A 16828-nucleotide genomic window follows, 5' to 3' on the forward strand; every position below is an offset into this window, starting at 1 on the left:
GAACTGAATACAGATCTTGACTAGTCTATCACATATAAACCTTTATTACATAACCTGTTTTGTTCTGATTACACACAAGCCAAAGAGGAAACTTTTATACGGTCCAGCTTTCTAGTACATGGACAAACTCCACTGACCTTTCAAAACAACTTCTAGTTCGTCTCTTAAAATGTCAAAGTTGCTGTAACGGGAGCTGGTCTCTGGAATGACGTTCTTCTTTAACCATCCTCCACAGGCATATTGGTAAAAATCTTTACAAGGTTCTGCAGTAGTGTCCATATTCTCAATGATTCGGGCTGCTGTAATATGAGACAGATGGACACATGTAGAAACCTTAGAAAATAAATAAATCTGGAAAGGGAAAAATATAATCCCTGAGTTTAGGATACCCTGGCTTCCTCCTTCCCTCTCCAAAACACATAAAAATTCTTTTAACTTAAGAAGATTGTGTTTCTAAACCAGGCAGTAAATTTAATAATTTAACACTTTATATCTTTAAAGCCCTGTATAGACAATGACTAACTCATCCTCACAACAGCCCTGTTTGTTGGGTGGGTATTATCTCCACTTTACCACTGGGAACACTGAGACAACAAGGTAAAGTAACTTACCCAAGGCAGTGACAGTGCAAGAGCCAGGATTAAAACTTAGAATCACCTGACTCCCAACCCTGTATTCATTCTTCCAGACCACACCACCTTTCTAATTTATACTGTAACATGATAAATACTAAATTGATATCTGATATTGTTCACTGAAAGATCTTCATCCTCAAAGGGCAGTAGAGATGGACCCACATGCAGTGGTGAGTAGGCAGCCTTAAAGCAAAACTCCTGTGATTGTTTGTTATCTAAAAGGTATTAAAAAAACAACCCCATTTTTGGGGCATATTCCTACTCAGTATACATTTTTAAATGTCAAAGCATCTTTTAAAAATCCTAGTTGCTTATTCAGTATCAATATTTGCTGGGCCAAATGCTGAAGAACTTTCTCGCTTTGAGTTTGAGATCTCTGGACTAAATTAAATCACCATGAGGGCCACATGAGGACTAGTACATGGGCCCAAGGGCCGCATCACTTGACACCTTTTCATACAAAGATACAAAAGCCCCAGCCCTGCCTCTTCCCACCCTTCCCCACCCCCATTCCAACCCCTTCCCCAAAGTCCCTGCTCCAACTCTGCCCCCTCCCTGCCCCTATTCCAACCCCTTCCCCAAATCCCTGCCCTGGCCCCACCTCTTCCCCTGAGTGTGCCGAGTCCCCACTCCCCTCCCCCCTGGAAAGTCCTAAGCTGCTTGGTGGCGGGAAGTGCTCAGAGGTAGGTGGAGGAGTGGGGATGCGGCATGCTCGGGGAGGAGGGGCGGGGGGTGTTGAGGGGAGCTATGGCGGGCCGCAAGAAATAACTCCATGGGCCGTTGTGTGTTTGAGACCCCTGATTTAGTCCTTACTCAGGTAAATCTGCCATTGATTTTAATGTGCCTAGATGTGGAGCCAAGTACAATTAAACAGCCCACAAAATGCAACACATACAATAACTTTTTTAGTTACCAGTTTTTTCTAATGGAAAAATTGATTTTTCTAATCGTATTTAGCATAATCAAATTGTCAAGATGATGACTCTGTGACTGATGATTTGTTTTTAATTATATACAAGGTACTTGTGTTTCCTTACTCATTTACACTTCTGTGTAACAAAATATGGCTAAAATACCATTTAAATTACACACAAATTTTCCCTTTAAGGAGTGGGAGACATTTTCAGAGGAGATTAGAGTCTGGCAAATGAAGGAAACTAGAGATTGGAGGTGAGTGTTAGGAGTTAAGTCTCCTAGAAAGCCTGTGGCTCATGCCTTTTTTTATGCTGTTGGTAAGTAGCATGCAGGGCCTAGTATTTGTGTGTGTGTGGCGTTTTGTTTTTCTGTTTTCATGGACTTTTTAATGACTTGAGACCTTTTTGAAGCCAACATCTGGTTTTTTCACAATGCCCCAATTCTTGGATCATGCAAAAACTATGACAAGAACAAATCCTGCATTATTTGGCCCCAAGAAATAGCTCCCATAAGCAGTAAAGGTCATGGAAACAAATAAAATACAGCACCTGATCTTTGTACCACTGAATACAACGGCAACACTCCCATTGATTTTTAAAGCATACAAGATTGTGCCCACCATACAGGGAGATTGAAGTTTGGTTGTGTTTCCCCATGTTTGGGTGTTTGTTAAGGTTCTTGTAGAATCCAAAAGCCAACTCTACTATCAAGTACCTTTTGGTCAAAGGGTTGCCCACTTTGGCTGTAATCTCTGATATCCGGGTCACTGTCTAGATTTCCCACCCCGCGCCCTACTCCCCCAAGGTGTCGTGAATGTTTTGAATTGTGCCTTTTATCTTGTCATGGCTCCAGCTTCTTTCTCTAATAGGTTTGGTAGTGCCCTGTCACAAGCTTGCAGTTCCATTTTCATCCATTCCTTCCTTTGTTTTTGTGGTCCACCATTCTGCCCCAGTAAAATCTCTCTTGCTCTCACTTTTTTTTTTTGTTTGTTTTTGGTCCTTGTCCACCAGAGTCTAACATTTCACTGGCTTCCATTACTTGACAGCTTCTGTTTTAAGACAGTAAATTACCTTTTTTTTTTTTTTTTTTAAGCATGACTTCATGAGTTTCACTGGCTGGGCAGAAGCTCAATCCAAAAGGCAGTATTCTCCCCTGAATTAAGTTGGAGTGTGCTAGCATCACCAGGCACTTCACTCTTGGTTAGCCCAGGGGACAAGAAAGTTTTTAATATCCTAGTCTGGACCAAAGCTGGCTGACTTCCATGACAGTGCAAAGCACCAGCCATGTAGCAAAATAATTTTGTACTGGAAAAATCTCCTGTTGAAAAGAGTGGATATGAAACATTTTGTTTTTTTGTTTGTTTGTTTTTTGCAAAAGTGACACATCTACATCTTTCATGCATCTGGCAAATCATTAACAGGCTACATAAGAGCAAAGTCTGTTTCACCCTTGGAATTAAACTCCTATCTGCATGTATTATGACCTACCTGCTATTGAGATATACACTTAATCACAACACTTTTACTGAAAAGCCTATATTGGCCAATGTGTTAATCAAAGAGCTGTTCCTCTCTGCCCCTGCATGGCTTTGCAAAAGTTGTTTTTAGGAGCAAGACTCTGTGACATGCAAATGGTTCATAACCTCCTGTTTAGCTCACTCACCTCTAGGCCCCCCTTACTTTGCAAAGCAGAACCACTATGGGGAGTCTCTACAGCCTGAATGATGGATTTGTGTCTCAGTTAAATTTGAACTTTATCACTTTCCCCAAAGCACTACTGCTCTTGTTTTTCCTTTATTTGTCAATACTGCATCTCTTGGTTTATTGGGCCTGCTCCTGCTCCCATTGAGATCAGTAGCTAAACTCCTATTAACTACGGTAAGAGCAGACCCACAGAGCTCGGTTAATTGGCATATATAATGCAAGACTTTCATTTTAACCCTTTTCAGGGGCTTGTGCATATTGCAAAGTTTTTGAAAATGAACACACAAAAACTGTCCCAGTGCATTGTTCATATCTGGTGTAAGTTCAAGGCTTTACCAGTTTATTTAATTTCTATCCCTCATAAAATTGTCCTGATTCAATTTCTTTTGGGACCTCTGTATAATTTCCTTGCGTTAGTAATTTGATCACTTGCCTTCCATGTGTGTACCGCTGCCACAGTACTACTGAAAGTAACCTGAGCAGTTTATCCAACTAGCCCTTGATACCAAAGCCCAATCAGATATTGAATGGACACCAACTGTTGATTTAAATACTGAACTCAGAGTTATGGTTCATCATAGTGGAAACATTAATACATGGTAACTAATATGAATCGACAACTATTTCTCTGGTTTAAGGGTTTTTTTATTATACTAGTCTTTCACAACAGAGTGAATTTTATCATGCCATTGAATCACTTCATAACTGTGGAAAACCCATGAAAACCACTATATTGCCAAATCTTTTGAAGAGCTAGGTGCCTTGAACTCCCATTGTCTTGCCAATACAGAACACTGATTTAGGGCTGGAGCGTGGAGTCCCCATTCACAGTAGTGAGCATTTAAACCCAGGAGTAGTCCTGTGAGTGAATGAGTCTGTACTCACAGACATGAGCAAGGACTCCACAATCTGGCCCTTAGGTCATGTGGCATATTTATAGGTCTGACCTCCTACATAAAATAGGCCATAGGACTTCCCTGGAAGAAGAATTCAGAATACATGATGGGTTATACAGTATAAGGTTTTATAGGTGCTTGCTTGGGATGATCTGTGTTATTCACAAGGCTCGTCTCAAATTTATACTAATTTTAAAACATTTTATCTATGCTTATTTAGTCACATAGCACTGAAAGCATATGTAGAAAAGATGGAATGTTCTCTGGGTCTCTGTCCAGAAGAATCTGCAGTCTAACTCTCACAAATACGATATATGGACAACAGTTCAAGGATGAGTAGGTATGGAGATAATTGTATTTTTGTATCTCAATGAAAACCAAGTAAAGGCGAGACTACTGGACTGAGTTAGTGATAGCTCCCAGAAATATAGGGTGAGCTCCCAGAGACATTGGAGTCAGTGGCAAAACTCCCATTGACTTCAGCTGGGCCAGTATTTCACTAATTGTGCCTCAGGCAATACAATGTTTCCTGAAGCATTAGGTGAGTGTCCACAGCAAAGGCATCTGCTACTACCACAGTGCAGTATGTGCTTCCTGTGCCAGCCAATGATGAAGGAATGATGAAATTCTATTGCTCCTCCTTACAGTATTGTCCCCCCAGTCCCTTTACTCTAAAGGGCCAATGACTGGCTATACTTAGAGAAGTTAAGTGGGGTACAAGGTTCCTTGCTTCCTCTTCACCCCAGCCTCTTTCATGTATGCATACAGGGCAGTGAACAATTTAGAAGATAGAGGATGAAATTTGGAAGATATAGGGTAAAATCCTGCCCCACTGGAATCAATGGGAGTTTTGCAATTGACTTCAATGGGGCCAGGATTTCACCCATAAAATATAAATCACTACCATGCTAGAGAGCTTGAAGGTTTGATCCTGATCTCAGACACGCAGAGAAGCTGATTGTTGACTGTCTTGCAAAAATGAAGGCCTGAAGGCTTTGAGATCAGGATTGAGTTTTTAATGTGCTTTTAAAAAAGTAAGTGAACCATTGTTGCTATATTTCATGAATTAAAAGTATGATATACAATTAAATCAATTTATTTTACCAAACATTTTAATTACTTAAATAAAACTGAAATTATAAAACTCCCATGAAAGTATCTACTACAAACACATAAAGACCATATGAAATCAGTATCTCAGTGCCTTTGCTTTCCCGAAACAGCTAAAGTGTTACTAAATAAAGGATAGATTTGTGAAGAGGAGAATATTTAAGGTAAGCAGGGTGACAGTGTAATGGATTCTACAAAGTACTAACACAGGCAAAAGTAGTAGAATCAGTTGAAAAGCTATATATCCTTACCTGATTTTACACAGTCTGAAGACTTGCAAACACCATCTGAAAAGTTATGGGACAAAAATTCAAATCCTTAATTTCCATTTGAAAGTCTCCTTAATGTACACTACTCTAAATTATTGATTTTCAGTGCTACCGTCATTTCAGAATTGAATTTAAAGGCAATGCCGAAACTAAACACCACCTAAAATTTTAATTAATTCAGGGCCTGATCCTTGAAAACACTTGTACAATTGAATATAATGCTAACTACTATGTCCTATTGACATCAATTGGATATTCACAATAGTTAGTGCTTCAACTGGTAAGTAAGTGTTTTCAGGATCAGGCCCTAAGATTGCTAACATCTTCATTTAGTTAGGGTCATGCACTGCTTTTGATCCTTCTGATGAAATTCCAGTTGACAACAGTGGGAGCTGTACTTCAAATCAAGAGCCTTAGTTAGGAAGAATGGAGTTTTCATGCTGGGTACAGTAAGAATGAACAGAAAGCTTTCCTATTTCATTTATCTTTTCACCAGCATACTGTGTAATTAAATTATAGCATATACAGTAAAGCACAGACTGTAAACTACAGAATTAGTATATTGGAACAAACAGGTGTTTTTGTTTAAAAAAAAAATGTAGCATTTGCCACATTCTGTTACTTGAAGTAAAAAGTCTTGGAAAAGGAAAGTTCACAGTAAATCAGAACTTTAAATGAAATATTAAATTTGGATGAACTTTTAAATTTCAGTTGACCATGTAATGCTATCTAATGACTCTTTTATGGTCAGCTGCCAATAAATTGCAGCTGTTAATCAGCTAATTTTATACACAATACTTTATATGATTATAAAAAGTATAACATAGTAGTGACAGGCAATTTAATTCATGGCTGAGCCCCTCTAGGTCAAACATAAAATGATTTTTCTTTTATTAGCTAAATTATTTAGTTAGCAATATATATGCACTCAGACATACTGAAACTTTAACATCACATTTGAGCCTACCTCACTTGAGTGCTACTATCTCTTATCTTATTCTATCAGGTTCATTCTATTCTTGAAAACATTTTTTTGCAGACTATTAACAACTTTAACATTCAAATTGCAATAAGATGAACATCCACTTACCATCATACGTTGCATACAGAGCTATCATTGTGATAGATATAATAGTTAGGAGAATCACTACAACAACGAGCCCTATTTCGAGGGCGCTCCATCGCAGTTTTTTCTTTGGTTTTGGAGTGTTCATTTCAGTTATATCCATCTGGCTTTCCGACTTGCCCATAACCCAAATTCTGAAAAGGAAAAAGCCAAATTCACTAAGAACCTAATTGAATCGTATTTCCCAAATACATCTAGCCATTTAGCTCATCAGCTACCAGGATTTTTCCATGGTGAGCTTTCCCAAAAAGAAAAAAAGGTTGGCTTGTTGAAAAATCCAAGTAGCATGTTAGTCATAAAATTAAAGTGACTATAACCACACAGCTTTTTGCCACTCACAGTTCACAGGACAGTTCTTTCACACATACAAGCCACCAAAAAGGAAAGAACACAAACCCATGGTTTTAACACTTACCCTTGTGATTTAATCATATGTCTTGGGACAAGAGTTCATAGGCAAGCAAAAGGCAACTATTACTGTCTGAATAAAAATTAACTTAACATTCCACTCTTTGATCTAATGCCAAAGGTCAAATATGTTGTTTTTATCTCAGTGGCATTTTTTTAAAATCTTTTCAGCAATTAAAGTTTGTAGTGTTGAGGCTATGACTAAATAGAAGCAAGAAAAATGGGCTTTGTTCTGGGCTCAATCCCACTCACACTGAACTTAGTGGGAGTCATTATTTTAATTTTCATGGGAGTAGCATCAGAACCACCGATCTAACTTTAGATGGGTGTAAATTAGGAATAACTCCAATAAAGACAAGTAAAACTAGTGGAAGTGAGATCAGAGAATGTGCAGGTAGTAGGATATGATTGTGGTGACAGTCCTTTTTGTTTATATTTCTTTAAGGGCAATTTTTGGTTTACCTCTTACAGTACTGCTGATCTTATACCCACTCCTTGCATCCTCATTTGAATATTGTCATTCACATAGGGCTCTTTCATTCCCTCTGCTTCTACAATACTGGGTCAGATTCTCCTTGATGCAGGGTAATTCTCCCTGCCACAGAACGGGAACTCTAACCGTTTCAACTCAGAGTTTCCTTGAGATTCTTTTATTAGGGGGTAGAGTTCACCCCCTGCCCTTTTCACTCTACAGGGAAGAATAATGGATTTCTACCAGCAGGAATGGTGGAAATCCTCAAACTCTTTGGGTTTGTCCCCCCAAAGTAATCAACCAAGGGCACAGCAGTAAGTCAGGGCCTTTGAGTCCTCCTGCCTCCACCATACCGAGAGGGACCCACCTGGGGCATCTGGCCTAGTGGCCCCGCCTTCCCATCATCCAATAAGGAACGACAGCTGGTGGCGACCTTCTCAGCATCTTGTCATCATCACTCAATCAGCTCTGAGGCTTGTATTCTATATATATATATATATATATATATTTTATTTGCTGTAATGCTATTGGTGGCTGGTTCTGCTTCATCCCTATCCTCTCCTACCACCATAGCCATTCAGCTGCCCAACCTCACTTCCTTCCCCATACAGATTGAAATTCTCAGTCATTCCCACTCTTTTAAACCTATGACCTCTTCCTCCCCTCCTTTCAATTTCAAGATCCTCATGCTCCGCCTCCCCCCAAAACTAGCCCTCTATAACTAGTATTTGTAAGTTAATAAATAAAAAAACATGTAAAAGAATTCAACAGCCTGGAGATACCTGTCCCATCACCCTGATCACTTTGTGAATGTTCCCCAACTCTTCATCTCTTTTAGACTGTAGGCTGTCCTGGGCAGGGCCAGTGTATGTTTGTCCAGCACCAAGCTCAATGGAGTCTGGGGCCCTGAGCCTGACTGGGGCCTTTGGGGACTAATAATAACAACAGTAAATAAATGAATAGGTTGATATGCCCTCCCATCGTCTCCCAGTTCTACTTGCAGTCCCCAGACGTCCCAGTACTTACAGGCTCTCCTGACTCACAGCTGTTCCCTTAAGGGATAGTTCTTGAACCACAGAGCAGGGAGGCACAGGTCATCCATAGGAGACTGAAATCCTGCATAGCCTGTCTAGCCCCTCCCTTTCCAAACATATAGACTACCAGAGCCCTACCTCCTGGCCAGTCCACATGGGCCCCCGTTTTACTGTGAATTACAGGTTTTTCATCAAATAAGTTACAGCTTGCCACACATAAGAGTGGAATCCCATAGAAAATGGATACAGAAGAGTGAGAATTTCCTATGTTTGGGAGAACTGGGACCTATATTAAACTGTGAAATCTAAATTCACAGATACAAATGTATAACTTTTTAAAATTGCTTTTATCTTTTCACCTCCACATACAGCAAGCAATAAGACTTGCTCTTTATTTATATTAAAAGCTGACCAATTCTCAACACTCTCCTCCTAAATTAGAATATAGTGCACTCTTCTGATTTTGGAAGTGTTTTTAATGCTCTGGAAATGCTATATTTTTTCATGTGCAAATGTGCTTTTGCAGTCAGCAACTTTTTCCAAGTAAACTAGTCTTTCTGTTGCTACAGGAGTGTTCCTCTTATTTAAAGGTATCCCACTGATTCATTCTTACTTTTAGTTCTTTGTAAAATCTATAAAGAAAACTATTAAAGAACACCTAGTAAAAGCCTCTTTATGCGTTAATTGCAGGCACAACAAAAGGGTAGGAGTAATTTAAGCAGATATGAGCTTAGGTATTATAGTTTCATTATGTTTCTCTCAGTGCTCCTGTGATCCTCTACCAGCTGCCCACTAAAGCTTAGACAAAACAGACAACCATAATTATTTTGACCGACTGTGGCCTAGGTGGCAGAGTGAGTTAATGCATTAGCTTTTCATTTCTGGATGCATATGTTTAAAACTGACTTCTGAGGTGAGCCACATGTTCTCAATCAAATCTCTAAAGAAATGCGAGCGTGTCCCAAAAGTACCACACACTTCCACATGAGTTAAAACTTATGTCCTGAGGAACTGAGGAGTAGACACACCCTGGCTGTTACAATAAGGGTCGGAAAGGATTGACAGAGATGACTAACAAATGCCTTCAGCCATCACTCAGATAAGCATGAACTCTTGGGCTAGGGCTACTATCTCTTCTACATTTTATCAGACATGTGAATGTGATCTTGGAGTAACAATGTATACCTGCAAAAACATTTACCATTTACAAATGTAATTTGTTTTTAATTAAAAAGTGAACACAAAGTATTTGTTACAGCCATACCACTTTGTGCTATGATTTTGTCAGCTCCAACAAGCTAAGTAGTGGCCTGGATCAGAAAAAGGATATCAGAACCTTATTGACACTACAATTTGATTGGTTATGGCATCCATTGCTCATCCTTTGGAGGAGATGTAAAACCAAAGTTATCAAAGGTGTAAAACCAGAGTCACTTGTGATCATTTCAGTAGGATGCCTTCCATAAGTAAAGGATGCAGGATGTGGCCACTGGAACACTAAGCTGGATCCTGCAGGGTAGTTAGCTAGGAGCTGGTACTTAGCATCTCACTGGTGGCACTAAGCTTCTTGCAGGTTCAAATCCATAGTGATTTAATACATAAATTTTATGAAATGTGTAACATCAACTTTTATGTAAAAGACAATGTGAAAAAATAACTAAATGCCATCAAAGCATAATCAGTATCACTGTAAATTACATTTGAGTCCAATGGAGGAAAACAGGGTACTTGAAAATAAGGTATGACTTCATGATGACAAAGGTAGCAGAAGGAGAGCATAATAACATAAATCTAGACGGTGTTAACTATATGCTGTATATAATTAAAAATCACAGTCCAATGAAGGCTTGGCCACCATAACCTCAATATCCCATTAAAGGGAGACTCTGCTACAACAAGCTCTCGCGCACCTTTGTTGAAGAGGACAGCCAAGTAACTGTGTAGAGGGAGGTGTGATAAGAGTTTAGAAAACTGCATTCTCTCTGTGCCTATCTCCATAGCTCTCCAGTTGCATTTTCTCCCTGTCCTCCTCTTCCTCCCTCACCTCCAGAACCTCTCCCTGTCCGACCCCTCTCTCACTCTCTTCCCCTTTTCCAGTCCCCGTCTCCTCGCCCCCCTCGCCCTGTCCTCTCCCCCTGCCAGTCCCGCTGCCCCGTCTCCTCTCCCGGGACTCACCAGCTGATGTTAGGAGAAGTTCGGTGCTGATGTAAATAGACACATCACCGACCAATGAAAAAGCGAAGGCAGCCTCGGGTGTCCCCGGCTGAGCAGTCGCCGGGAGCCGGCGGGAAAGCGGCTGGGGAGCTAGAGCGGGGCAGAGACTCTGCTCCTGGGGCGCCGGGCTTAGACTCGGGGTGCAGCACGGCCGGGAGCGAGGAGCTGCGGCATCTCCCAGACATCAAAGCCCGGCAGAGCTCTGCCTTCTTCCCGCACCGGCTGCGGCTGCAGAGCCAGGCTTTGCTGGCGGCGATAAACCAGCCCTGGTCTGCCGGCGGAGCCGTTCTCTGGGGGAGCCGAAGGCTTCCCCCGGGCGATGGCACAATGGGATGGGGGCAGGACGAAGGTCACCTCGCTGCCCCACCGGGCGGGGGGGGGTTACCCAGGCGCTCCCGCCACAGCTTGCTCAGGGATCGCGAGGGAAGGAGGCGCCTGCGGGTGGCCCTCAGCGCAGGGGAGCACTGCTCCAATGGAATTGCCCCATTTCCTGACTTCGGACTGGAGGCTTGGGGCAGACTTTAGTCAGCTGCTCTCCCTCTCGCGTGTGGCAAACACACACACACAGGCCGTATGCAAAGTGACAGCTGAGCTGCAGCCGGAGCTCAGACCGCACCTTCCTTCACGGGGTTTGCATGTCTCCCCAGGCTCGGGGGGAGAGAGAGGGGGGCGGAGGATGCAAAAGCGGGGTTAGCAGTGGAAGTTCTGCCGTGCACAATGCCTGTTTCGTGCCGGCGCGTTGCCTTTGTCAAATGAATGCCGTCACACCGCTTCTCTGCAAGCTTCCCTTCCCCACGCGCACTTCATGATTTCTGAAGAGGGAGAGACAGACAGGGGAGACTTTTTGCATTCAGAAGGGGGCTGGGTATGGGAATGGCCCTGACCTGTACTTGTCTCAAGATTCTCTGGCAAAGTAAAGATAGCCATGTGCGTGTTTGGCGCCTTGCTAGTGGGAATCACGCTACTAGCTACATCGTTAACGGCAGTAGTTTGATTTCTGTTACTAACGTGCCAAACAGGCAACGGATAGATTTTTATTACCATTCCCCACACCCCCTTTCCTAGAAGCCCATATAGTGTTTCAGGGATGCAAGTGCCAGTTGAAATGTCTCAGCTCTGATATTACCAGCTCCGCAAACGAAAATATCTGCCACCTCAGAGCTGCACCCTTTCTTTAATGGGGAAGGGTGAACATTAAGAACTAATTTCCTTTCTGAGCTGCACAGCAAATGGTCCCAACCACCCATCCGTAAGACGAGGGTGAACAGCCTACAATTAAGTAGGACAGCCTATTAAAGGAATAAAAACGAGCAGAAGTTTTTTATAGACTGAGCAGAAAGGCAGAGAAGCATCCAGTGAAGGCAAGAAAGGGGCACATTCAAAAACTAACAGAACAGAGATACCACATTTTCTTCCAGTGTAAAACTAAATGCAGAGTAATAACCACCCTACTCTAATCTTTTCTAGAGACTTATTAATTCAAACGTCTCAATTTCAACCTCTCATGCATTAGTCTTTCATTCCTGCCACTTCAGTTATTACAGCAAGCCATCTGCTTCCACGACTATCCATCTTTCTACTGCCTTAAAATCACCCTTTACACAGTCATAATTCCAAGCCTTCTACCCATTATCCTTCTTACAAATGGTGGCGGCAGACGAGCCATTTAAAAACATTTTAAAATCAGTCTGATTATGTGAGTGTAGTAGGTTCCCCCCCAACCGCCTGATATTTAAAGTACAGTAAAGTTCCAGAAGTAGAGGGAAATGGGAGTGGTCTGAGTTAAAATGAGCCCCAAGGTTTCATTTTTCAAAATGTTCTGAGATGAACAAAAGAAGTGCCAATACTTTGGGGCCCATTGCAGAGGGAGGAAGAGGGGAAAGTAACTTTAAAATCTGCTCAAAAGAGACTAAAATACCTAAGTCTGCATCCCTTATTTGTCCAGTTGTTTTAGAGCCCCAAGTTTGGAGGGGATGGGGGAGAGAAGAGATTACAGGCTAGCAGATGTAGGGGTTAATCAGTTGTATAATCTGTGGATCAAATTCTGAAGTTCTTCCTCAGCCTTTATTCGGACAAGAATCCCATATAAATGTATCCTGCTTAAGAGATGAGTGAAGAGGTAACAGTTTGGGCTCAATGGGCCACATCTTCAGCTAGTGTCAATTTGCACAGCTCCCTTTACTTCAGTAGAGCAACATCCATTTTCACCAGCTGAGGATCTGGCCAGTGCAGTAAAGGGTACCAATATGAAAGGATTGCTAAGATGACTTCAGGACTACATTCTCTAATCTTTTTATGCGCTGCATTTTTTAGAGATAACAAAAAGGTCATTCCATTCATGGAAAAATTAAATATATTTATTAGATATGCCTCTACTGCCATGATGAACCAAAGAAATGACAGCATAATGCTTTAACTCATGTGATGTTCTCTTAGAATATTTGTGTGCATGATCAGATTCCTTACTGTAATTCAATTTGCTCATTTGTTCGTGTTATTTAAAAAAAAAAACAAAGAAAGAAAAGAAACAGAAACAAGTTCTCCCTAAATTTTATAATAGTTTATAACAGTTTATAATCCTAGGCATTTTAGTGTCATAATAAATGGCCAGTCCTCTCAAATTGTACTCATGTAAGTAACACTTAGTCTCTTGAGTAGTCATATTGGTTTCAGTGAGAATAACCACAGGAGTAAGGGTTTGCAGAATCAGGCACTATGTGGTAACTTTAATGGGGATCTGGGGTTACTCCCTGATAACTTTCTGTATCCTAAAAGATGACTACTAAGTTGAAGCCGATACATGAAAAAGTGGTAATTTGGTAGTCAAAGAGAATACAGGATGCCACTTACAGAATCAGAGAATGGAAATAGTATTAATAGAATGGCACATTGCCATTGAATCAATGTCTCTGGCTTGAAATATACAGGTTTCTGTGCCAGCTGTTTGCCTAAGGGAGATCTGATGGCAGTCCTTCATACTAGTGACATGATCTCTTCAAAAGAAGAGGTTAAAGAAATCTGCTTCTTCTGAAACTTTACTTCCAGGTACTTTCCCCCCTGCCCCATGCATCACAAGTCATTATCTAAATTGTTCAGCCATCTAACTGTTGCATCATTGAGGGTAGTAAGGTGTTGCTGTCGACCATCCAATCTTCTAATTGTGCACTCCACCACATTTGACTGTCTGCATCACTGCCCTGCAGTCACACTGTGAAGACTGGACTAAGCCAAATTTCTGCATTGTGGGAGCCACTATGTCTATTCTAGTCAGTAGCCTATTAAGCCTAGTTCAGGATAAGCATCCCAGATTGTAAACTAGGGCTTCTGAAGTTCATCGGCATGCCTGTCTCTCTATCCCAGAGTTGGTGCCACTCCATAAAGTCATAACTGTCGGCCCTGATATGTTGTTGTTCATTTGAGATAGGCACTGGACTGGCAGCACTGGACATGAATGCACGAATGGCCACCTCAAAAGAATATTGCAAAGTCAGGTGTGGAAAGTCAGCAGGAACTAAAGGGGTAGGAGTTTTCCTCTGGAGGTGGGCAGATCTTCTTGTGGGAAATGTGAGTTGCTTATTTGCACGTATTGGAACCATTGTCAGGCCTTGTGTGTAGCAGATGGTTTCATCTGTCCTATCCCTCCATGCAGTTTTATGGGTGATGGTGTCTCTGTCACATTGCACTCTATATGATTTTATAAAAATATGCTAATGAGTGTGAAGATAATGTAATTGGAATATGCTTCATGCAAAAGGTCTCTTGTAAGGTATCATTACAAAGCTTATAATCTACCGAGTGTGGTCATCCTATTTGTATAAATGTATCACTCTTGTGTCTGAAACTAGAAATGTGAAATATAACGCTGAGGTCCTATTGTAGTTATGCAAAGTGTGGGCCATTAATGGTGGTTTGGAATCTTAATGGGTCCCATTAACCAGGACAATTACCTGTAGATGGCTCTGTTTTACTTGTAAGTCTTCCTGTGGGCTGGCAAGTGGAGTAATGAAGTGTTACAGTGACATGTGATAATGTCACCTGAACTGGAATCCATCTTTAACCTGGTGCTTTTCCATTGAGAAGGAGGGGCGGCAACCCAGAGGGACAAAGGATTCCCACCTTATGCAAAAGATATATAAGTGGGTGGAACAGAACAAAGGGGGTGGCAATCATGAGAAATCCCCTAGCTACCACCTGAACTGGAACAAGGGCTGTACCAGGGAAAGGATTGTGCCCACACTAGGAAGGTATCTAGTCTGTGAAAGAAACTTATTGAAACATCTCTGAGGGTGAGATTTTATCTGTATTCAGTTTTTTTACTGTACTAGACTTAGACTTGTGTGTTTTATTTTATTTTGCTTGGTAATTCACTTTGTTCTGTCTGTTACCACTTGGAACCACTTAAATCCTACTTTCTGTATTTAATAAAATCACTTTTTACTTATTAATTAACCCAGGGTATGTATTAATACCTGGGCAGGGGGGACAGCTGTGCATATCTCTCTATCGGTAAAAAGAAAAGGAGTACTTGTGGCACCTTAGAGACTAACAAATTTATTTAAGCATAAGCTTTCGTGAGCTACAGCTCAATGCGTCCGATGAAATGAGCTGTAGCTCACGAAAGCTTATGCTCAAATAAATTTGTTAGTCTCTAAGCTGCCACAAGAACTCCTTTTCTTTTTGAGGATACAGACTAACACAGCTGCTACTCTGATCTCTATCAGTGTTATAGAAGGTTTTCTTTTTGTGGATACAGACTAACACGGCTGCTACTCTGATCTCTATCAGTGTTATAGAAGGATTTCTTTTTGCCGATACAGACTAACACGGCTGCTACTCTGATCTCTATCAGTGTTATAGAAGATGAACAATTTATGTTTACCCTGTATAAGCTTTATACAGGGTAAAATGGATTTATTTGCGGTTTGGATCCCATTGGGACTTGGGCATCTGAGTGTTAAAGACAGGAACATTTCTTAAGCTGCTTTCAGTTAAGTCTGCAGCTTTGGGGCACGTGGTTCAGACCCTGGGTCTGTGTTGGAGCAGACTGGCTTGTGTGGTTCAACAAGACAGGGTGCTGGAGTCCCAAGCTGGCAGGGAAAGCAGAGGCAGAAGTAGTTTTGGCACATCAGTTGGCAGCCCCCAGGGAGTTTCTGTGATCCAACCCATCACAATCTCATCAAAGTTTTGGGGGAGCTATGTAAGCCAACACATAAATTAGATGGTAATATATGGTTAAGGCAGCCACTAATGATACGGGTGACAGTGTTCAGCTCCAAATCAATGAGATGCTATGCCATCTTTTTCCCCACACTGCTGCACTGCATTCCTCTGAAGCGAACACCAGTGCCAGAACTGAGGTTTGTAGAACATTTGCTTCTACTTCCCAGGAGGTTCCTGCTAGCTTTTGGATCAAGGCTGTGTAGGAGATGATCTTTTTCTTTGTGTTCTACATGGGACCGTTAAAATAGACTACAGTCCAGTTTGACTCCTAAATAAGTGGCAGCTAGCTAAAAAGGGAGTGAACAATCCTCAGCAGAGACTGTAAGCGGTAGATTGGTTATAATAGGTGAAGAGTTGGGCTGTTTTGAGGGAACTCTTGGTAAACCCAGGAGGGGGCAATAGTTGAGCTATTCTGGGGGTACTTAACTTCTGTTTTTAGGGTAACAAGTAGATTCTAAGACGGTGGCTACAATCTTCCATCTGAATGATCACCTGGCCAATCTGTTCTCCTCAGGTACGGGTCTCCAGGATGTCTAAGGAATTTCTTAGAGGAAACAGATACAGACCTCTGATAAATGATTGACACAAGCAGTGTTCCAAAACAAAGCACCCTTTATTGGTGCAAACACAAATAACACAAATCCCTAACACAATAACAACCTAACAACACCCCTTACTGATGCTATAAAACACAAATCCCTCACAACAAGCTAGAGAGCACCCCAAACTCAATTGCCATAGAGTTTGAAGTGATGCTACGTGGCTGCGCCTTGCTTCAGATGGCCAGTCTTCCACAGGTCCTGACAGCTGCTGGTAACAGTCTTTC

General features: G+C 41.5%; 1 protein-coding gene across 3 annotated transcripts in view; it reads right to left on the reverse strand.

Annotated features, from left to right (window-relative positions):
• The window catches only part of MME (membrane metalloendopeptidase), a 66483-nt gene extending 55093 nt beyond the window's left edge, over nucleotides 1–11390 (reverse strand). Inside the window, exons 1-4 of one of the 3 annotated variants that reach the window (XM_007057363.4) lie at nucleotides 10744–11390; nucleotides 6619–6788; nucleotides 5511–5546; nucleotides 138–299 (exon numbers count right to left, since the gene is read on the reverse strand). In XM_007057363.4, coding sequence (XP_007057425.2) covers nucleotides 138–299; nucleotides 5511–5546; nucleotides 6619–6778 — 358 coding nt within the window. In that variant the 5' untranslated portion in view covers nucleotides 6779–6788; nucleotides 10744–11390. Of the gene's footprint in view, nucleotides 1–137; nucleotides 300–5510; nucleotides 5547–6618; nucleotides 6789–6993; nucleotides 7034–7069; nucleotides 7103–10743 lie in introns of those variants that run through there. The other 2 variants (XM_043522791.1, XM_043522792.1) reach the window with 2 other exon arrangements.
• Between the last annotated feature and the right edge of the window lie 5438 nt (nucleotides 11391–16828).

The sequence above is a fragment of the Chelonia mydas genome, chromosome 9, assembly GCF_015237465.2.
Source record: "Chelonia mydas isolate rCheMyd1 chromosome 9, rCheMyd1.pri.v2, whole genome shotgun sequence".
Taxonomy (NCBI): domain Eukaryota; kingdom Metazoa; phylum Chordata; order Testudines; family Cheloniidae; genus Chelonia; species Chelonia mydas.